Source organism: Marmota monax, unplaced genomic scaffold, assembly GCF_021218885.2.
Source record: "Marmota monax isolate L192 unplaced genomic scaffold, Marmota_monax_Labrador192_F-V1.1 WCK01_AAM20220418_F8-fsc00038, whole genome shotgun sequence".
NCBI lineage: Eukaryota > Metazoa > Chordata > Mammalia > Rodentia > Sciuridae > Marmota > Marmota monax.
Window position 1 is genome coordinate 5523835 of NW_026692498.1, and position 17492 is coordinate 5541326.

Here is a 17492-nt window from a genome sequence, read left to right on the forward strand (position 1 = left end):
CAGGAATGGCAAAGGTGAGCCCTCGGGCCAGCCAGCTCCTCCCCTTCCACTGAGACCCCACAGGGAAAGCAAAAGTGCCATAGGTCTCCCTGCCCCCTCCCCTTCATCCCCCCACCCTCTCCCACCCACCTGTTTCTCCTCACCCTCAGGGTTCCGAGTCCCCTCCCTTCCCTTCTTCCCCGACTCTGTCCCAGTAGCAGGGCTTGTTGACTGGCAGCTGAGGAGCCCTCAGGGAAAGGCCCGGTGTTGATGACGTTTGAAGTGCTGCCCTGGGAGTGGGGTTCCTAGCTCGCTCTTAGCCTTAGTTAGGGTGGATGAGCCCCTGCAGGGCTGCTGGTTGTGGCCATTAATGACCCCCTTGCACAGGAAGGCCATAAATGGGTGGCCATGGTGGCGACACCAGAGCATAATCATAGCACTCCTCAGTGATGGATTCCTGGTGCGTGCGGGGCTGGGGGATCTCCGAACAGGCGTGGATTTGTCGATTTCATTCTTCTGACAAATCTCTATTCTGCACTTTCCAGCTGCTTTTCTGGCCGGGCTTCTGTTCTGGAAACACGGGGGCAGGCTTCAGGGGGGTCCCTGGTACCCCTCAGGGGTTGTTTGAATTCCTGGCTCCACCATTCCGCAGGGGTGACTTCCAGCAAAGCTCTTGGTGTCTTTTGGACTCAGTTTGCTCACCTACAAAATGGGGATCATAATGATTGATCTTTATGGAGTGCTTGGGTCATTGCCTGGCACAGAGTAAGTGCTCAATGATTGTGACCCATCAATATGATGATGCCAGTGGGCACCCCAGGCCTTAGCCAGCCTGAGAGCAGTGCTGAGCCATGGGCCAGGGCCCACGGGGCAGGTCACCGGGTACTGTCCTCCCATCCCACCCACTGCCTCTTCTTCCACAAGCCCCGCCCTTCTTCTGACTGTCACAGGGCACATCTGAGGGAGGTCTGGACTTCTGTCCCCTTGGAACATTCTGCTGTGCCCCTGCTTCTCTCTTTTCTCCTGGCAGGGGTTCCAAAGCCTTTTATTTCTTTTTCTTTGGGTACTGAGAGTTGACCCCGGAGGGCTTTATCCTGAGCTACATCCCCAGCCCTTTTTATTTTTTATTTTTTATTTTTTATTTTTTATTTTGAGACAGGGTTCCACTCAGTCACTAGGCTCGCCTGGAACTTTGGCATCTGAAATCTCCTGCCTTGCCCTCCCGAGTTGCTGGGATTTACCCATGTGCCAGCCACCTGCCTCAACACTAGTCCACATCTTAAACCCTATCTCTTGGGGAGGGAGCCAGCCTCACCCCCAAGGTCCCCAAGGGGAATTGTTCCCACAATGAATAATTGTTGTCCAGGGAAAAGAGCAGTGACCTGAAGGGTTTTGCAGGAAAAAGAGGAGTTCTCCTAGTGACCCACAGAGAAGGTCTGTGTTGGAGGAAAGAGGACATTAAGAGAGGGCTCGTTCACCCCCAAAACATTCTACATCCCCTCACCTCACCTCAATACACCCCATGGAGCCAGGTTCCTGTGGCCTTCTGGGAGATTCCTTCCTTTTGTAGGTGAGAGAGCCCCTCCCTCTCGTGCAAAGGGACCAGACATTGGTTGTGAGAATTGTGAACAAGAACATTTTTCAATTCTGCACTCAGGGCTGCTGCTCACTTATACATTAAGTGATCACATTCTGGGTGCTGGGCCTCACTGGGTGCTGAAAGTACAGTGGGAAACAAGACAAAACCCCTGCCCTCAATTTGCTGACATCCTGGTAGGGTGAAGCAACAAATACAACAAATACACAAATACTCCCAAAATATAGCATCCAGTAGCTGTTAAGAACAATGAGTCAGGCGCACGCCTGTAATCCCAGTGACTCAGGAGGCTGAGGCAGGAGAATCACAAGTTTGAGGTCAGCCTCAGCAACTTAGCAAGGCACTATCTCAAAATAAAAAAAATAAAAAGAAGGGCTTGGGATATAGCTCAGTTGGTAGAGTGATTGCCTTGCATGCACAAGGCCCTGGGTTCAGTCCCCAGCACCACGAAAACATAAAAATAAATAAACAAAAATAAAAAGTACTGGGACTCTGGGACTGGGAGTGTGGCTCAGTGGTAAATCACCCCTGAGTTCAATCCCCATTACCCCCCCCCAAAAAAAAGGCAATGAGAACAAGTAGAGCCAGAGATGGCCAGGTGAGAGGGGCAGCCGGGAAGGAACTGCAGGATGGAGGGAGTGACGCCTTAGCAGAGACAGAGTCATTTCAAGACCTGGGGAAGGGCATGTAGAAGGAAGGAGAGAACAGGATGCACCATCAGGTACCAGCCAGGCCCTGAGGTTGGAGTGAAGGTGTACATTTCAGGAACTGGAGGTCAGCATCACTGGGTCACCAGCAGGGAGAGGCTATTGTGGGTGACAGGTGCTGAACAAGGGTCAGACAGGTGAGGCAGGGTGGGATGGGACATACAACTGGGATTGTATTTCACATGAGGGAGGTTTATAGAACTGGGGCCACACAGACTGGTGTGGGCTTTAGATAGACCCTGGCCTGTTGCCCCGGACACACCTCCTTGCTGCTTCCCAGTCCCCACTCCTGCAGGCCAGCCCTAGGGGTTGTGGAGCAGTGGGAAACACAGGGACTTGGAGCCAAACGGATGGAGGCTGACTCCTGGCGGGTGACCCAAGCCAGCGCGTGGCCTCTCTAGGCCTGCTTCCTCAAGGGGCATGGCAAGGGGAATGAGATGGAGGTTGAGCGCAGCCCACACAGGGCTCTTCATCCCGCCAGAGATAAGCCGCCCTTACACGGGTTCTTCTGCGTTTTCCCTCTCCCTTTTCTTTTCCTGGGAAAGAGACTCTGCCAGCACCCTTTAGTCATCCAGGCTGGTGGATTCTCAAGGAAGGGTGAGGAAGTAACTAGTGCTCAGGGTCACAGACCTGATAGAGAGAGACCTGGCAACCACTGCCTGTGGGACCTACCGGGACACCTAAGTCCCTCAGGGTGAGACAGGATTGGGTGGATCTAGGAGGGAGGCCTGTGGACTGGTGGCCAGGCCTCCAGGGAGGTGGTGGAGGAAAGAAAGGAAAGTGCCAGGGATCTTCAGGCCATGGCCTCATTTTGATTTTTAGTAAGAAGCTCTGGCAGCTCAACGACTTGGGAGGAGCTCAAGTTTGAGGGCAGCAAGACTCGGTCTCAAAATAAAATAAAAAGTGCTTGGGGTGGAGCTTAGGAGTAGAGCACTTGCCTACCATGTTTGGGGCCCTGGGTTCTATCCCCAGCACTGGAAGAAAAAAAAGAAGCAGCCGCTGCAAGACCCACGAGTGTCCACCGGGAAGAACGGGACCGCTGGGCCACCCCTGCCTGGCTCCTTCCAGTGTTGCTTTATCTACACCTTGAGCCGGGAGCACTAATGCTTACAACTTAAAAACAGGCAGCAAAACTACGCGCAGACACTGTTTGGAGGCGGGGCGGGGGCGGTCCTGGGACGCCTAGGAGGCGTGGCCCCAGGTGCGGGATCCGGACCCGGGCTTCAGCCCATCCTGGCGACTCCCGCGGACGCACCTGCAGCGCGCTCGGCCCGCCGCAGCCCGACCCCGGCCGGCCGCTCGCCCGGGGGCTGCAGGTGCGGCTCGTGAGCTCCGCCCTCCCGGCCCCGCCCCCTCAGCTCTCCCCGCCCCTCCGCGCGTGACCTCGGCCCCGCCCCCGCGAGCCCCCGCCCCGCTCCCTCCCACTCCTCTGTCACTTCCTGATTCCCGCTTCCTGCTTCCCGGAGGCTGGGATCCCGAGCTGCCCGAGGCCGCCGCCGCAGCCCCCGGCGTCCCCGGTCAGCGGTGAGCGGTGAGCGGTGAGCGCGGCGGGGCCGGGCTGGGGGCGCGGCCGGGGCGGGGGCGCGAGGCCCAGGGGCCCTTCCCTTCCGCGGCGCCCCACCCGCGGTCCCAACTCCCCCGGCCGCGCAGCCTCTGCCCTCCTGAGCCCGGGTCACTGGAAGTGGGTCCCCGGAACCGCGCTCCGAGATGTCCCTCCGCCCGCAGCGCGGCCGTGACCCCCGCCGGTCCTGCCAGGGCCGTGGGCCGGGCTAACTGCAGCTCCCTGCACATTCCTTGGTTCTCAGAACTGGGCCTCCCTCCGCCCCACAGTGTGGAGACCTTTCCTGCCTCCTCTCCTCCCTTCCCGACACCCAGCCTCCACGTCCCCGGGCCGGAAGGTCTGTTCCGAACCGGGCGGACCTACAGAAATACTAAGTTTTCCCGTTTCCGCACCACCCCACCCCCAACACACACACACCGCAGCCACGGAGGGTCCCAAGGAGATTTCTCAAAGCCCCTTAGGACGCAGCAGTGGCCAGCACCAGGGGTCGTCGTACTTACCCTGTCAGATCACCGCCTGGGGAGCCTGCCAGAGTCCCATTCTGCAACTGGGGAAACTGAGACCCAGGCGGGTGATGTTGCCTAGGCCCCCAGCCATATCCTTCCGTGTTCCCTTCAAGCACCGGTGGGAAAGCTCAGGGTCGTGAGGACGGGGCTGATCCAGGCCTCTCTGCGCTGCAGACATGTCCTTTCGCAAAGTGGTTCGGCAGAGCAAATTCCGGCATGTGTTTGGCCAACCGGTCAAGAATGACCAATGCTACGAGGACATTCGCGTGTCCCGTGTTACCTGGGACAGCACCTTCTGCGCAGTCAACCCCAAGTTCCTGGCAGTAATTGTGGAAGCCAGTGGTGGGGGTGCCTTCCTGGTGCTTCCCCTGAACAAGGTGGGCCTTGTTGGGATAGGGAGGCAGGCTGTGGGGAGGGCCAGAAGCACAGCACCACTCCTGGCAGCAGGTCCTACTTTGAAGCCCCCTCCTTGCCCGTCCTCTCACTAGGCAGGTGTCAATCCAGATTTACTGCCCAAGAGGTGTTTGTGCAGGTGGAATCAGTGTTTATTGCCACTGAGTCAGGGTCAAAGGCAGCAGGCACTTCCTGCTCAGCTAGTGGGTGGGGCACCTTCACATCTAGGCCCCCAGTGAGCCCCATCTGACTTGCCCCCTCCTGCCTGCAGACAGGCCGCATTGACAAGGCCTACCCAACAGTGTGTGGGCACACAGGACCTGTCCTGGACATCGACTGGTGTCCCCACAATGATGAAGTCATTGCCAGCGGCTCAGAGGATTGTACAGTCATGGTGAGGCACAGGACTGTTCGGGCCAGGGTCTCCAGTGTGGCCCAGGGCTGCTGGCAGCAGGGGTAAGCAGAGGCCTCAGCCCAGCAGCCCCATCTCTACCACAGGTGTGGCAGATCCCGGAGAATGGGCTGGCCTCCCCGCTGACAGAGCCAGTGGTGGTGCTAGAAGGGCACACCAAGCGTGTGGGCATCGTGACCTGGCACCCCACAGCCCGGAACGTGCTGCTCAGTGCAGGTCTGCACCGCACCCTACCCTGCCCCCACACCCCTCTCCATATGTGGCTCTGGGACATCCTAGTGGTCTCTCCTGGGCCCATCTGACAGATGAGGAAGCTGAGCCGTGCAGAGGTCAAGAGGCCCAGTTCAGTCCCAGGGGAGTGGGCAAAGCTGACCTGTTGGGCTGATGGCCTTCCATCCACCAGGCTGTGATAATGTGGTGCTCATCTGGAATGTGGGCACAGCGGAGGAGCTGTACCGCTTGGACACCCTGCACCCTGACCTCATCTACAATGTCAGCTGGAACCGCAATGGCAGCCTTTTCTGCTCAGCTTGCAAGGACAAGAGTGTCCGCATCATTGACCCCCGCCGGGGCACCCTGGTGGCAGTATGTGGCTTTGGGGGCTGAGGACAGTGGACAGGCCAAGGGACTTGATCTGTGCACTACACTAACCACCTGTCTCTCACACAGGAGCGGGAGAAAGCCCATGAGGGGGCCCGGCCCATGCGGGCCATCTTCTTGGCAGATGGCAAGGTGTTCACTACGGGCTTCAGCCGCATGAGTGAGCGGCAGCTGGCACTCTGGGACCCAGTGAGTGGCCATGGTTGGCCTGAGGAGGCAGGCTCAAGATGGGCCCCAACCTGGCTCCATCCTGGGCAGGGGTCACCATGCAGAGGCTTGTGGTTCACAGGTCCTCAGCTTGGCCCTGCAGGGCCCTGTCCCACACCTGTTGGCTTCTGCACAGTGACCTCAGTGGCCCCTGTGAGCCAGGGACTGTTCTATGCAGCCCCTTCAAGCTCCCTGTAGTGAGGACCTTCTCAGAACTTGCTCAGTGACCTGGAGTAGTGTTGAGGCCTGCAGGAGGCTGAGAGGGTGGGCCCCTGGGGTGGAGAGAAGCCAGGGGTCTGCTGGGGTCCCTGGTATGGACAAAAGCTTGGAGGGGGAAAGAACCCACTGGCATGCTGGGGCAGTGCTGGCTGGCATGTGAGCCCATCTGTGGCCACTCCTGGTGGGCATTTCCAATTTTGGCCTCACTGCCTCCCATGCAGGAGAACCTCGAGGAGCCCATGGCCCTGCAGGAACTAGACTCCAGCAACGGGGCCCTGCTGCCGTTCTACGACCCCGACACCAGTGTGGTCTACGTCTGTGGCAAGGTGGGGCTGGGTATGGCTGGTGGGGGCAGGGGAGGTGCACAGCCAAGAGCTGAACCCCCCATTGCCCCCCCAGGGTGACTCCAGCATCCGATACTTTGAGATCACAGACGAGTCCCCCTATATCCACTTCCTGAACACGTTCACCAGCAAGGAGCCCCAGAGGGGCATGGGCAGTATGCCCAAGAGGGGCTTGGAGGTCAGCAAGTGTGAGATTGCCCGGTAAGAGGGGCCATTGTGGCAGCCATCTTAGGGACTCAGCCTGAGAGCAGAGGCCAGGCTGTGGGCACCCAGTGTCAGGTCAGTTGGGAGGCTCAGGGATCAGCCTGTGGCAGTTGTTGGGGCAGGTAGGCAGCCTGCACAAGGGGTGTCGGGGACTTGGGTCAGCCTGTGGGAAGGTCCAAGTGAGGACAGGAAACGGAGGGTGGATAGATCTGGGGGAACTAATGGGGGTTCCACCCATGGCCGCTCCCCTACCCTCCCTTTCCCAGGTTCTACAAACTGCATGAGCGCAAGTGTGAGCCCATTGTCATGACTGTGCCAAGAAAGGTGACGCCACCTGCTCCCTCCTCTAGCAGATGGGCCATTGAGGGTGTTTGGAGTGGGGCCTGTGATTGGGTGTGGTTGGTGGGCTGCACAAATGCCCATATGCCCTGGTACCAGCCAGGGGTTGGGCTGTGCCTGGCAGGGGACAAGCAGGAATGACACAGGGCAAGCTGAGGCCTTGCCCAGATGAGCCACAGAGAGGGGTCAGGCAGTCAGGGCAGAGCAGCAGCCATGGAAGGCCTCCTGTAGGAGGGTGGAGAGAGGGTCTGGCTGCCGGGGAGAGTCCCACGAGGAGGAACCACAGGCTGGCTTCAGAGGGCCAGCCCCGGACACACTGCCATTATTCTCCAGCCAGCGTCCACTGAGTGCCCGACGCATTGTGCCAGGCACGCCTCAGAGCAGAGCTGAGGGAGAGCGGTAGGGCCTGCCCCAGGAGCTCACAGTCCACGGGGCACAAGTGTGTCCCCCAGAATCCTACAAAGCCACCTCACTAGCCCCTGTGGTTTCAGGGGAGGGTGGTGGCAGGGCCCTGCTCAGGAAGGAAGGCTTTGGGGGAACTGCTGCACCAGCAGGAGGGAAGTGAAAGTGGGCCTTGGGCTGAGAAGGGCTCGCGGGGCCAGGCCAGGAGGGGAAAGGTCGAGAGTGCCAGGATGGCGCCCAGGAGGGCCTGAGGCAGCAGCCACGCAGGGTCACTGATGGGCTCCAGCTGACCCTGGCCTCCCTGCTGCAGTCTGACCTCTTCCAGGATGATCTGTACCCCGACACAGTTGGGCCTGAAGCCGCTCTGGAGGCGGAGGAGTGGGTGAGCGGGCGGGATGCAGACCCCATCCTCATCTCACTGCGGGAGGCCTACGTGCCCAGCAAACAGCGGGACCTGAAGGTCAGCCGGCGCAACGTGTTATCGGACAGCCGGCTCGCCAGCTCCACCCGCCCAGGGTCCTCCATATCTGCTGTTGCCATTGCTGATGCCACTTCTGGTGGCAGCCTTGTTGGGGCTGGGGTATGTGTCCCACAGTCAGGTGGTGCTGGGAAAGTTCCAATGTTGCCCCTGTCTGCTGTGTGTCCTTGAACTGTACATTGCCTTCTCTGGGCCTCGGGCCTCTGCCTGGTTGGTGGTAGGTTTGGGGAAGGCTGCAGTAAATGGACTTCTGATGTCCTCACAGGAGGCCGGGAAGCTAGAGGAGGTGATGCAGGAGCTGCGGGCACTGCGGGCCATGGTCAAGGAGCAAGGGGAGCGCATCTGCCGCCTGGAGGAGCAGCTGGGCCGCATGGAGAATGGGGACGCATAGGACCACACCAGCGATGCCACTCCCCCACCCCGTCCCGTCCCCTCCTCCTCCTTCACCCCTTTTCACTCAGCTTCTGCTGGCAGGTCATAGCAGGTCACTGGCTGCCAAGGGACTCTGGGGCAGGCCAGGGGCCAGTTCCCATCCCGACCACTGCCTGGCTATTGTCATTGTTCCTGTGGAGGGTTTTTGTACCAAGGCAAGCTCGCTTGTCCTCTGAGGGACCATCTGCCCCACCCGCTCACTCCCCTCTGCCTCCCAAAGGAAGTGGCAGGGATGGGCTCTATATTTTCATTCCAAATAAATTTCTTTCTAAAAGCCCGGTGGCATGCTGAACCGGGGGGCTGAGAGGGTCTGGAATGTGGGGACACATGAGGCAGAGAAGTCAGAGATCTGAGAAAGTCGAGGGTTGTGAGCAGCCAATGTCATTGTCAGGCCGAGAGGCAGAGACGCTGAGCCAGACCGGACCCATCCGCAGCCGCATCCTGCTTTGAGCTGGTGCCTGGTGCATCCTCTGGGAGGCCTGGTCACAGCCCCCTAGTCCCAGCTTCACCCAGAAAAGCCAGTGAGGATCTGGTGTTGGGCGGGGTGGTCCTGAGAGGTGGAGGCCCCACCAGGGTCCTGTGGCAGGCAAGAGTGGGTGGGTACTGTGGACAGGAAGCGGAAGTGTCGGGTAACCCCCAGCTGCACTAGAGCTCTGGGGCTCATTTCTCACTCAACCGAGCCAGAGCCGGAGGTGGGCACCCAGCGTGAGGCCAGCGGACCAATGGTGAGCACTGCCACTGGGTTCTTGGGGCAGGAGCATAGGAGACTGGGGCTAGAACTTCGGGCCCCAAGAGCTAAGAAGGACCCACCACCATTGGGACCCAGGGATAGAGGCATGACTCGGAACCAGCACGGGCAGAAGCTGGGCCTCACCTCTGAGCTGGGCTTCCTAGGGCTCGGCCCAGGTGCTGTTACCTCACTCCAGGCCCCGCCCCTTCGAGATCCCTGGGATAGAGCTCCACTGGTCCTCCCAAGCTGCGCCTATCCCTGGAGCCTAGGGCGCTAAAGACTTGCACACTCCCCTCCCCCTGCCATCACTCCCCACCTGCTTTGTTCCAACCGCAGGCTTCCTCTGTCAGTGCACCCGCCACCCCCAGCCCTGGCCCTGCACGCCTGAGAGCCTCAGGGACAGGCCACATTGCTGAGCGGAAACCTTGCAGCTGGGGCACCCCTGTGGTTGGGAGGAAGAGGGGCCTCAAGGACCTCCATCCTGGGACCCAGTAAACAGAGGGGAGGTGGTTACCTCTGGGTTGGTCCAGCCCTTCCATCCCCACCTGCAGAAAATCCAGCCCTGATAGCAGCCTCGCAGGCCCCCTACCCCCAAGCAGAGTTTTGCCAGACTCAGTCAAGATTTATTGAGCACCTACTGTGGACCAGGTGTTGTTTATAGGTGGTTGGTCATCAAAATGCCATCTCCCTGAAGCTTACTCTGATGGGGGAGGTGAGCCAACAGAAAAGATGAGTAGAAGTACTTCCTGTGTAAGATGTGGCGGGAGAAAGAGTGGTTTGGGGGCATCAAGAATGCTGGTGGGGGGCTGGGGATATGGCTCAGTTGGTAGAGTGCTTGCCTCATATGCACAAGGCCCTGGTTTTGATCCCCAACACCAGAAAAAAAAGAAAGAAAAAAGAAAAAGTGTGCTAGGGAGTGATGTACTAATGACCAGCTGGTTGTAATCCAGGTCAGACCAGGAGTCCTCTCAGTGAGGCCTAAGCCAGGAGCACGGGCAGCCATGTGGCTTTTTGGAGTGGAGCATTCTGGGCAGAGGGAAGAGGCAGTGTGGAGGCCCAGGCAAGAGCAGGCCAGGGTGGTTGGGAGTAAGACCAGTGGTGCCTAGGGGCAGGGGCGCATGACAGTGGCCAGGGCCATGACCAAATAAGGACTTGGGCTTTTCTGCTTCACTGTCCCCATTTTGCCTCAGAGGCAACTGTGGACCTTCTTGGAGAGGAACAGAAAGCAGATTTGGCCACCCCGCCTGGTGCCATCCCTGGTGATGAGCCCCCCACCTGTCTCCTGCAGGCTCTGCTCTGTGCCCTTGGTCTTGGCACACTGCTGGCCTTGCCAGGGGCCCTGGGTTCGGGCGATGCGAAGGACAGCGTGGGCTCCAGCTCTGTCACCGTAGTGCTGCTGCTACTGCTGCTGCTGCTGCTAGTCACCGCCCTGGCCCTGGCCTGGCGCCGCCTCAGTCGCGACTCTGGGGGCTACTACCACCCAGCCCGCCTAGGCGCTGCACTGTGGGGTCGCACCCGCCGCCTCCTCTGGGCCAGCCCCCCAGGTCGCTGGCTGCAGGCCCGCACTGAGCTGGGGCCACTAGATGACCCAGAGCAGCAGGAAGAGGAGCAGGATGTAGAAGATGAGGACATCACGGATGGTGGCCCAGAGAAGGCTGGACCCCAGGAAGAGGGGCAGCGGTGCAGAACAGGACCCCACCAGGAGCAGGCTGAGGAAGCACAGGACAGCGATGTGGAAGGGGGCCTGGGTCTTGGCTCCCAGGGGCCAGTGGGCTCAGGGGGCAGTGCAGAGGCCCTGCTGAGTGACCTACACGCCTTCTCAGGCAGCGCAGCCTGGGACGACAGCGCCGGGGCCTCAGGGGGACAGGGCCTCCATGTTACAGCTCTATAGAGGCGAGCCTCAGAGTCCGGTCCCTGCTACAGCCTCTCTGCTTCCCAAGTGCCACAGTGGAACACAGCCTGCCCTGGACTTGCTGTCACTCCCCACACCTCATGGAGCACCTTGGACCGTCATCCCCACCAATTCCCAGGCCTGTGCAGTCCCACCCCCTCCAAAGGCCACCCACCCCATGGGCATTGTTTGAAATAAAACCTCTTCACCCTGTGGTTCTGTGGTCCTATAGTGTCCCCTTCTCTCTCTAAGCAGGGGCTCCTGGCACAAACCCACCCACCCTGAGAGTCCAGCAGAAGCCAATCAGTGCCATGATTCAGTCCTTTAATTTGCAAGGGCACAACTGAACGTGGTGGCCCCCAGGTGGCCAGTGGGGCCCTCCTGCCAGCAGTGGTAGCCTGAGGCTTCGAGACACATGATTCTGGGGCTCACCCACCCCTGACAGAGGCACCTGCTCCCCGCAGACACAGCCAGTCCAGCCTACAGAGAAGGCCTCAGTGCTGCCAGTGCCCCACCCCCTTCCTACCGCCCGGGGCGCGCACGGCCCCTCTTAGACTTCTTGGTCCCTGAGGGGGGACGGATGGGGAGGGGAGCAGTGCTCGAGATCGGTGGTGGCGGCGGCGGCGGCAGCAGTGGAGGTAGAGGTGGCTCCATGGGCTCTGGTGGGCCAGGGGTGGGCCGGAACCCCTCAAAGGGGGAGAACTTGAGGGGGCTGCAATGGAGACCAAGGCACAGTCAGGGCCTCCCAGGCCCTGCCAGGGGTGCTGCACCGGGTCAGGGAGGGCAGGTTCTACACCGCCTGGGCACACAGGCTGTGCTCCACCAACTGCCATCCAGGCAGCCCCTGCCACCAGTGTGCAGGGACCGAGGTCCCGTGGGAGGCAGAAACTGAGGCTGGCCCTGGCTAAGAGCCTTGGCCAAAGCAGCCCAAAACTAGCTAGCCTCTTGTCTGCCGGGGCTCCCTGTCCCAGCCACACACTTCCCGCTGCCTTGGTACCTGATGGGGGTTCGCGGGCTGCTGTTGAGGCGCCTGGGGGAGCGCAGCTTGGGCTGGAAGGAGAAGCCCTCTTTGATGCTGTCCAGGACTGAGGGTGCCACGTATGTGAAACCCTGGGGGAGAGGCGAGGCCGGCAGCGCGTGGCATCATTACTCCTCAGCCACAATCCCGGTCTGGGTGCCCACGACCTCCAGACCCCCAGCACTCACCAGGAAGGCCTGGTTGGCGCTTTCACTCAACGTTGTGTCATCAGGACTGTCCACCGGTGTCTGCCGTGTGAAGCGCGTGTCAAACTGGCTCACGTCCTCCTCTGACTGCTGTGGACAGATCCACGTGGGGAGGGTCAGGGGGGAGTCCAAGGGGCATCCTCTGCCTGTCACAGGGCCAACATGACCTGCACTCACCAGACTTGGCCTGATAGGAGGGTCCACACGGCGAGCCAAGAGGTCATCCCAATTGATGTGCCGGAAGAAGGGGTGCCTCTGGGGTAGAAAGCACCGAGATGGGCCAGCAGCTCACCCTGCCTGGCCCCCTCAGTAACTCCCTCTGTGTCTCGCTCTGGCCCCAGACTCACCTGCACATCAGCAGCATCCCCTGGGCCACCCCCAATCCGTTGGCTGGGATTCCGCTTCAGAAACTGTGGGATCAGGGCAGCAGGTGAGGGCCTGGGGAGGCGCTGCTGTGTGTGCACCCAGCTCTTGGGGGCCCACTTGTGGTGAGGGAAGGTGAGGCAGGGCAGGGGGTGCTTCTGGAATGTGGCTGCACCTATTGAGCCCCTCACGACTTTCAGGATTGGGTCCCACGGTACCTTCTGCACCAAGTCTTTGCAAGGCCTCCCACGCTGCTGGCATCACCCGGGCAGACTGTGAGGATCTGATATTAAAACCTGATGGAGCTGAGCCCTCCCCCTCTGCACCCCAGCCACCAGCCTTTCTGGGGGAAAGAGCAGCCAGCTCATAGGGCACCCTTGTCTGATGAGGGCTGAGCCGCAGCTTACTGCTTACTGAGGCAGCAGTCTGTCGGAGCTGAGGCCTGGCCCAAGTGAGCACTCCTTTCCCTCCCAGAGGGACTACACAGGCTCCCCCATAGCCCAGGACATGTATACAAAGGCTAACAGGGCCTGAGAGAAGAGATGGGGGGGGCCTGACCCTGGGCAGGAGGGAGCCCACCTTTTTGATAAGGTCCCTGGCATCTGGGGTGAGGTAGGGAGGCAGCACCAGCTTCCCCTTGATTATTTTATCCATGGTTTTCTTCCGGTTCTCTGCGGTGAAGGGTGGCTGGGGGAGGCAGAAGGTGAGGGGCGCCTGTGGGCCTCCCCAGGACCTTCCCCAGCCCCAGAGGGGAACCCTGCCCCCCACCCTCCTCCCGAGGAGGCTGGACTTGCCGATCCAGTGAGCATGTCGTACATCAGGGCCCCCAGGCTCCACCAGTCCACCACCCGGTTGTGGCCACTGCGCACCAGGATCTCAGGGGCCCTGGGGGCCAGGTGGAACTGTCAGTCAGGCCAGGCCCTCTCTGGCTGTCCTCCTGACCCCTAGGCCAGTCAGGCACCACTTACATGTACTCAATGGTGCCACAGAAGGTGTGAGTGACGGCACCCTCGTGAATTGACTCCTTGCAGAGTCCGAAATCCGTCAGTTTGATGTGGCCTGTGGAAGAATGTTGCGAGGGGTGGTCAGACCTGCCCCATCAGCAGCCTCTCAGCCTGCCCCGCAGACCCCGTGTATGCAGCTGCAAGTGTGTGCAAGCACAAGTACACACCCTGGCTGTTGAGCATGATGTTCTCAGGCTTGAGGTCCCTATAGATGATGCCTTGGGAGTGGAGATGGCCCAGGGCCAGTGTGATCTCAGCCAGGTAGAAGCTGCAAGGACAGGAAAGAGTGAGAGTGGTGTGGGGAAAGGGCTAGGATCTCTGGGGGAGGGGCAGGTTTCACACCCACCAGGCAGTGTCCTCCAAGAAGATGCCCTCTCGTTCCAGATGTGTGAAGAGCTCACCACCTGTGACACAATCACATCAGCAGTCCTGCTCCAGAACCCAGCCCCAATGCTCCCTCTGAGTCTTGGGTTCTTCTTGGGAGAAGTGGGGCTTGCAAATCCTGCCCTACCTGCCTCCCAGAGCTGCCGTGGGGACTCAATCAATTCAGCAAACATCTACCGACGCCTATTCGGTGCCTGGCCCTGTGCTGGGGGCAGAGATGAGGAGACCCAGCCATTGCCCTCAGGACGCTCAGTCTAGTGGGGAGACAGACACGTGCACACTGCTCTAGAATGCCAGGCTGAGGCAACAGCTCCAAGAGCTTTGCCAAAGAACCTTACAGTGCAGATAGGGAAGATTAAGGTAATCCCAACACCAGAAACAGAACGTGCAGTGTGGCTGGGCTGCTCAGGGTGCTAAGATGGAGGAACAGTGCAGGATGTGCAGGCAGAGGCCCATGGAGCTCAGCTGATACAGGACTGCTGTGCAGTGAGGGGGAGTGGACAAGGAGGCCAAGCTTTGTGTGGGAAGCTAGAGACTCACGGGATTCTGAGGGGAAGGGTTAGAAGCAATCACACTCTAGAAAAATGACTCTGGCAGTTAGCAGAGGAAACACCAAAAAGCAGGTGAGCCAGGGCCTCAAGCTCAGTTAAGAAACAACTATGATCCCCACCTAAACCTGAGAGAGAAGAGGGGATGGGGCACACCAAAGAGGATGCAGCTAGATGGGACCCTAACTGGATGTAGGACATACAGGGGGGAGGACAGGACAGAAGGGATGGCAGAAGTGGGTAAAATCACCCCCTGGATTTCTATACAAACAGCTGAGGGACACACCAGGCCCTAGTCAGACGTTTGCTGAATGAATGAAGGGATACGTGGACAAGTGGACAGATGTATGGGTGATGGGTGTAGGGGTCCCCTAGATGTCCTCCACAACCACACCTCTCAGGACTTCCTGAAACCCCAGTGCTTCTGTGCTGGTCCCCACCCCACCAGGGCCTGGCTGAGCCTGCACACCTACCACTGAGGCACTCCAGGATGAGGTAGAGCTTGCCACCCGTCTGGAAGGCATAGGCCAGTTCCACAATAAAGGGGTGCTTCACTGACTCTAGAATGTTCCGCTCAGCCTGTGTGTGTGCGGTATCCTTGGCATTGCGCACAATTTTGGCCTAGAGATGCAGAGATTGGTTAGAAGGTGGGGCACCCAGAACTCCTTCCATTCCTCAAGCTAAGCTCTTCCTTTTGTCCCATGTTCTGTTTTATTATTTTCCAGTAGAATGGCCCAACAGAACACAACTGCAAATGCTAGGCTGTGCAAAAGAGGAGCTAGTGCCTTTGAGCAAATGGGAGATAGTATTCTTTTGTTTTCTCTCTTTTTAAAATATTTTTCTTTAGTTTTTAATGGACCTTTATTATTTATTTATTTATATGCGGTGCTGAGAATCAAATCCAGTACCTCACACATGCTAGGGAAGTACTCTACCACTGAGCCACAACCCCAGCCCAATTATTTTGTTTTCAATAAATATTTAAATACAACTGGGGGCTGGGGATGTGGCTCAAGTGGTAGCGTGCTCGCCTGGCATGCGTACGGCCCGGGTTCGTCCTCAGCACCATATACAAAGATGTTATGTCCGCCAATAACTAAAAAATAAATATTAAAAATTCTCTCTCTCTCTCTTTCCTCTCTCTTTATAAAAAAAAATAAAAAATAAATAAATACAACTGGGTCCTAAAAGTGTATGGACTCTAGGTCTGACTGTGGACCCACAGTGACATCATCGTCCCCTGCCCTATAATCATTACATGAAACTGGGGTACCAATGGTCAAACCTGATCACAGTGAGTCTTTTCTAGAGCTTTCCCCAACCCTCTATACAGGATCTGGCTAGGACAAAGACAACTGGAATTTCTTGAAGGTCGCTAGACTGTAACATTAAGTATTCTTGGTGTCCAGTCATTACCCTCTACCATCTTCTGTCATTCCATTGACTCTCTCCATGATTCTGCTGTCAATAGTCATCCTTTTCAGGGACTGTTTTATCCTCAGTAAAGAGTTTCTCAACCTCAATGCTATTGATACCTTGGACCAGACAATTCTTTGTTGTGGGATTTTGTCCTGTGCCCTGTGTCCAGCAGCAATCTATGCAAGCAAGCAGCATGCCACTGGATGCTCACAGCACTCTTCTCTCCAGTCTTGACAATAAAAATTCTGCCTAAAATTGTCAAATAACCCCTGGGCAGCAAACTGCCCCCGTTTGGGAATCACCACAAAACAACACACATCACAATAGATAATAAACTAGCAAATGCCAAACACAGGGCCCAACTCCTCCATGGTGTTCAGAACTGCTGTCTTCCCAAAACCTGGCAGAGTACCCTGGGATGGCAGTCACTCAATATTTGCTGGCTGAGTGAATGACTCACCTTCCTCAGGACTTTCATGGCATATATTTTGCCCAAGTTGGTGCCTTGCACTTTTCGTACCTGGAACACCTGTAGGGCAGGGGAGACAGGATCAACTTCCCTCTCCACACCCTATCTTCAAGAAGCCCCACCCTCAAGCTCTGGAAGTGGGACCAAGAGGCCTTCAGTCACCCAAGGGTGGGGCAGTAAAGATCTCATCTGATTCTGGAGGGCTTGCCCTATTCTCCTTTATGGAATCCCATCAGAAGCTCTGCTGATTTGCAAGTCTAATCTATGCTGAAAAGCCTGTGCTGACAAGATGAGGGCACTGTACCTTGCCATAGCCCCCCTTGCCCAGGACTCGCAGCAGTTCAAAGCAGTGAGGCCCAATGCGCTCAGGGCCCAGGTTCACACTGGTCTCGGTCAGCTCCACCTCCTCATAGTGTCCCACGGGCCTACGAACACAAGAAGTTAAGGGGAGCAAGGCCCAGTGCTCCCCAGGTCCCCTTCCCTACTCCATTCCCCATCCCCAAGAGACCCTCACTCACTCCAGGCCGGCAGCCCTCGATTCGGTAAGGGGACACACGTCCTGTGAGAAACTGAGAGGTAAGACCAAGAGAGGTGCCGGGATACCTCCTGCCACCCCAAGCTGGGCTGCTTGGCCCAGGGAAGGAGGGCGCCAGGGATGGAGAGGGCAGGGGCCGGGCAAGGGCTGGGGAGCAGAGGATGAAAGGCCGGGAGCCGGGAACGAGGTCTGGGAGGGCGTGGGTCCGAGCGTGAGGAGGACCGGCGTTTGGAGGGGTCGCAGCCTACTCTGGGGCGGCGACAGCCACGGCTCAGGTCTCGGCCAGGTGACAAGCTCGGCTCCAACCCAGTCGTGACCAGGCGAAACACTCACCGCAGGACTGAACTCTGGCTCGCCCTCGCCCTCGCTGCCTTCCTCGGTCTCCAAGTCCAGATCGAACACGGCCGCCATGGCCGCGCCGGCCCGGCGGGCCCCTCCACGGGGATCTGGCGGCTCTGACTGACAGCCCGAGTCCCGAGCATGTACGTTATCACTCAGCGACCGCCACCGCGACCGCGCGCGGGGATGACGAAAAGTAACCCCGC

At 58.6% G+C, this 17492-nt stretch overlaps 3 protein-coding genes across 10 annotated transcripts; 2 read left to right on the forward strand and 1 right to left on the reverse strand.

Moving 5' to 3' along the window:
• The first annotated feature begins 3694 nt into the window (after window positions 1-3694).
• Coro1b (coronin 1B) lies at window positions 3695-8654 on the forward strand. Of its 3 annotated transcripts, none has more exons than XM_046445083.2 (11): window positions 3695-3821; window positions 4525-4727; window positions 5015-5137; window positions 5242-5371; window positions 5559-5740; window positions 5825-5944; window positions 6403-6507; window positions 6581-6726; window positions 6996-7053; window positions 7781-8050; window positions 8214-8654. In XM_046445083.2, the coding sequence occupies exons 2-11, from the start codon at window positions 4527-4529 to the stop codon at window positions 8337-8339; spliced, it is 1461 nt and encodes a 486-aa protein (XP_046301039.1). In that variant the 5' UTR covers window positions 3695-3821; window positions 4525-4526; the 3' UTR covers window positions 8340-8654. The 3 variants fall into 3 exon arrangements, with proteins under 3 accessions (XP_046301039.1, XP_046301041.1, XP_046301044.1); XM_046445085.2 differs by having other exon boundaries at window positions 3695-3814; XM_046445088.2 differs by having other exon boundaries at window positions 3699-3807.
• A 281-nt stretch (window positions 8655-8935) lies between these two features.
• On the forward strand, window positions 8936-11216 carry Ptprcap (protein tyrosine phosphatase receptor type C associated protein). The gene is made up of 2 exons (XM_046445089.2): window positions 8936-9105; window positions 10399-11216. The coding sequence occupies exons 1-2, from the start codon at window positions 9103-9105 to the stop codon at window positions 10999-11001; spliced, it is 606 nt and encodes a 201-aa protein (XP_046301045.1). The 5' UTR covers window positions 8936-9102; the 3' UTR covers window positions 11002-11216.
• Window positions 11217-11308: 92 nt separating this feature from the next.
• On the reverse strand, window positions 11309-17468 carry Rps6kb2 (ribosomal protein S6 kinase B2). 6 transcript variants are annotated; one of them, XM_046445081.2, is made up of 15 exons: window positions 17281-17456; window positions 16931-16971; window positions 16717-16837; window positions 16404-16472; window positions 14998-15145; window positions 13939-13996; window positions 13760-13860; window positions 13557-13647; window positions 13383-13473; window positions 13168-13275; window positions 12573-12635; window positions 12403-12480; window positions 12208-12315; window positions 11999-12111; window positions 11309-11713 (listed from the first exon to the last, which is right to left on the reverse strand). In XM_046445081.2, exons 1-15 carry the CDS (start codon window positions 17356-17358, stop codon window positions 11524-11526), a joined length of 1458 nt encoding a protein of 485 aa, XP_046301037.1. In that variant the 5' UTR covers window positions 17359-17456; the 3' UTR covers window positions 11309-11523. The 6 variants fall into 6 exon arrangements, 2 of the variants coding, with proteins under 2 accessions (XP_046301037.1, XP_046301036.1); XM_046445080.2 differs by lacking the exon at window positions 16931-16971 and having other exon boundaries at window positions 17281-17459; XR_006851821.2 differs by lacking the exons at window positions 11309-11713; window positions 11999-12111; window positions 16931-16971 and having other exon boundaries at window positions 12255-12315; window positions 12807-13275; window positions 17281-17468.
• Between the last annotated feature and the right edge of the window lie 24 nt (window positions 17469-17492).